The sequence below is a fragment of the Amphimedon queenslandica genome, unplaced genomic scaffold (assembly GCF_000090795.2).
Source record: "Amphimedon queenslandica unplaced genomic scaffold, v1.1 AMPQUscaffold_11969, whole genome shotgun sequence".
NCBI classification, from domain to species: domain Eukaryota; kingdom Metazoa; phylum Porifera; class Demospongiae; order Haplosclerida; family Niphatidae; genus Amphimedon; species Amphimedon queenslandica.
The window spans coordinates 1-1,650 of NW_003547792.1; the positions used below are offsets into that span (position 1 = coordinate 1).

At 33.8% G+C, this 1,650-nt stretch overlaps 1 protein-coding gene across 1 annotated transcript in view; it reads right to left on the minus strand.

Annotated features, from left to right (window-relative positions):
* Positions 1–512: 512 nt before the first annotated feature.
* The window catches only part of LOC109588629 (uncharacterized), a 3,721-nt gene continuing 2,583 nt past the window's right edge, over positions 513–1,650 (minus strand). The window contains exons 2-5 of the mRNA XM_020004774.1: positions 1,553–1,645; positions 1,432–1,500; positions 1,334–1,384; positions 513–1,135 (exon numbers count right to left, since the gene is read on the minus strand). Coding sequence (XP_019860333.1) covers positions 525–1,135; positions 1,334–1,384; positions 1,432–1,500; positions 1,553–1,645 — 824 coding nt within the window. The 3' untranslated portion in view covers positions 513–524. The remainder of the gene's footprint in view (positions 1,136–1,333; positions 1,385–1,431; positions 1,501–1,552; positions 1,646–1,650) is intronic.

The window sequence follows — 1,650 nt, forward strand, 5'->3', positions numbered from 1 at the left end:
ACAGCAAGATGTGGCCCACAACAATAACAGATCAAATGGGAGAGTCCAGGGAGGGATACAAAATCAAGGAGCAGAACAATATTTTTCATTAGTGAGTGCATCACACTGCTCAGTGATAAACACCCTGGGGTACTAGGTTACCTTCACTTGATCAGCATTAAGCTTCGTTCTTTGTGTCGCAACTTCAATCAATGATTCGTACTGCTGTCCTGTTCCAACCATTCCATCATCGTACAAAGCATTGAGTTGAGCCAGAACTGCAGGTTGGAATTTGGTCGCCATTTTGTTTCCAATAACCCATAGTAAAGTAGTACGAAACGTTTCCTATTTTTAGTAGTAGTATTGCTACAGAAAGTTTCCGGACCGGGTGAGCTAATAGATATCTGAATAACCTGATAAATAATTATTACAAAACATAAATGAAATAAAAATTATAAAAATAAAATTCAAAGAAACTACAACAGCATAGATCTTATAAAGTATGACAAGGTAGAATCTAATATAAAAATTAAATTTTCTTATCATTACACAAAATCCAGCCTGTCTTTAATATGCTCATAATAAGGTAAAGCAGAACAAAGTTTTTTGTGTTGTTTGTCTAGCCTGAGTCCCCTTAGTGTATTATCAGTCTTGAGTGATTTCATCAGTATCATTACTCCATCAGTATCAATGTTAGTATTATGGACAGAAAGTCGAGTCAGTGTGTTGTTAGTGAGTAAAAGTTCAGCCAGTGACTGAGCACAAGCTGAAGTGATGCCAGGGTTGTAACCAAGATATAAGGATTTAAGTGTTTTATTATATTGTAGTGATTGTGCTAGTGCAATGACTCCATCATCACTCATTGAACCATTTGTTAGGAGTAAAATTTTTAATGATTTGTTGGTTGATAGTTGAGAAGAGAATGAGAGGATATCATCACGTGATAATAATGAGAAGTATATTTCAAGTTGATATATTGTTCCTTTCTCCAATACAGTTGGTATTAGGACATGTGTACTGTCAGATGATGGGTATCGGAGTATAATCCTCTTATGTTCCTCCTTCAGTTTACTGATTACCTCCTTACATTGATCTACTGATGGTCTAGTGAGTTGTACACGATCCTGACTCCACTCCACCACTTCATCCTCTTGTACTAATAATAAACACACAACTAGTCAGTTAATGCAGGTATTCATGTAATTCATTTACATAAAGTTAAAATATAATGTTCCATTAAAATAATAATTATTGCTAACACACACACACCCACACACTGATGATGCAGTGGGTTTATTACAATTACAATGCTGTCAATGCATATACAATAGCAAATTCGAATAGTGTAACTCACAATTTACTGTTAGTGATTTATCATCAGGTTTCATTACAATGTCTCCATTACCTGTATGATTATTAATATTATAATAATTCATTTATTCGTTCATGTACTTGATGTGTCATCATCAGATGATTCATCTTTAATTGTCTCTGATGTCTCTTCAACTGGTACTTGTAATCCTTATAATAAAATAAAATAAAATTAATGTTGTATTTAATGTATTATACATACTGTTATTGTCTTCAAGTTTCAGCTTCAGTTGTTCTATTTCTTGTAGTCTAGTCTCTGACAGTTCCTTCAATGATGTTAACTCTTTCTCAGTATCTGTA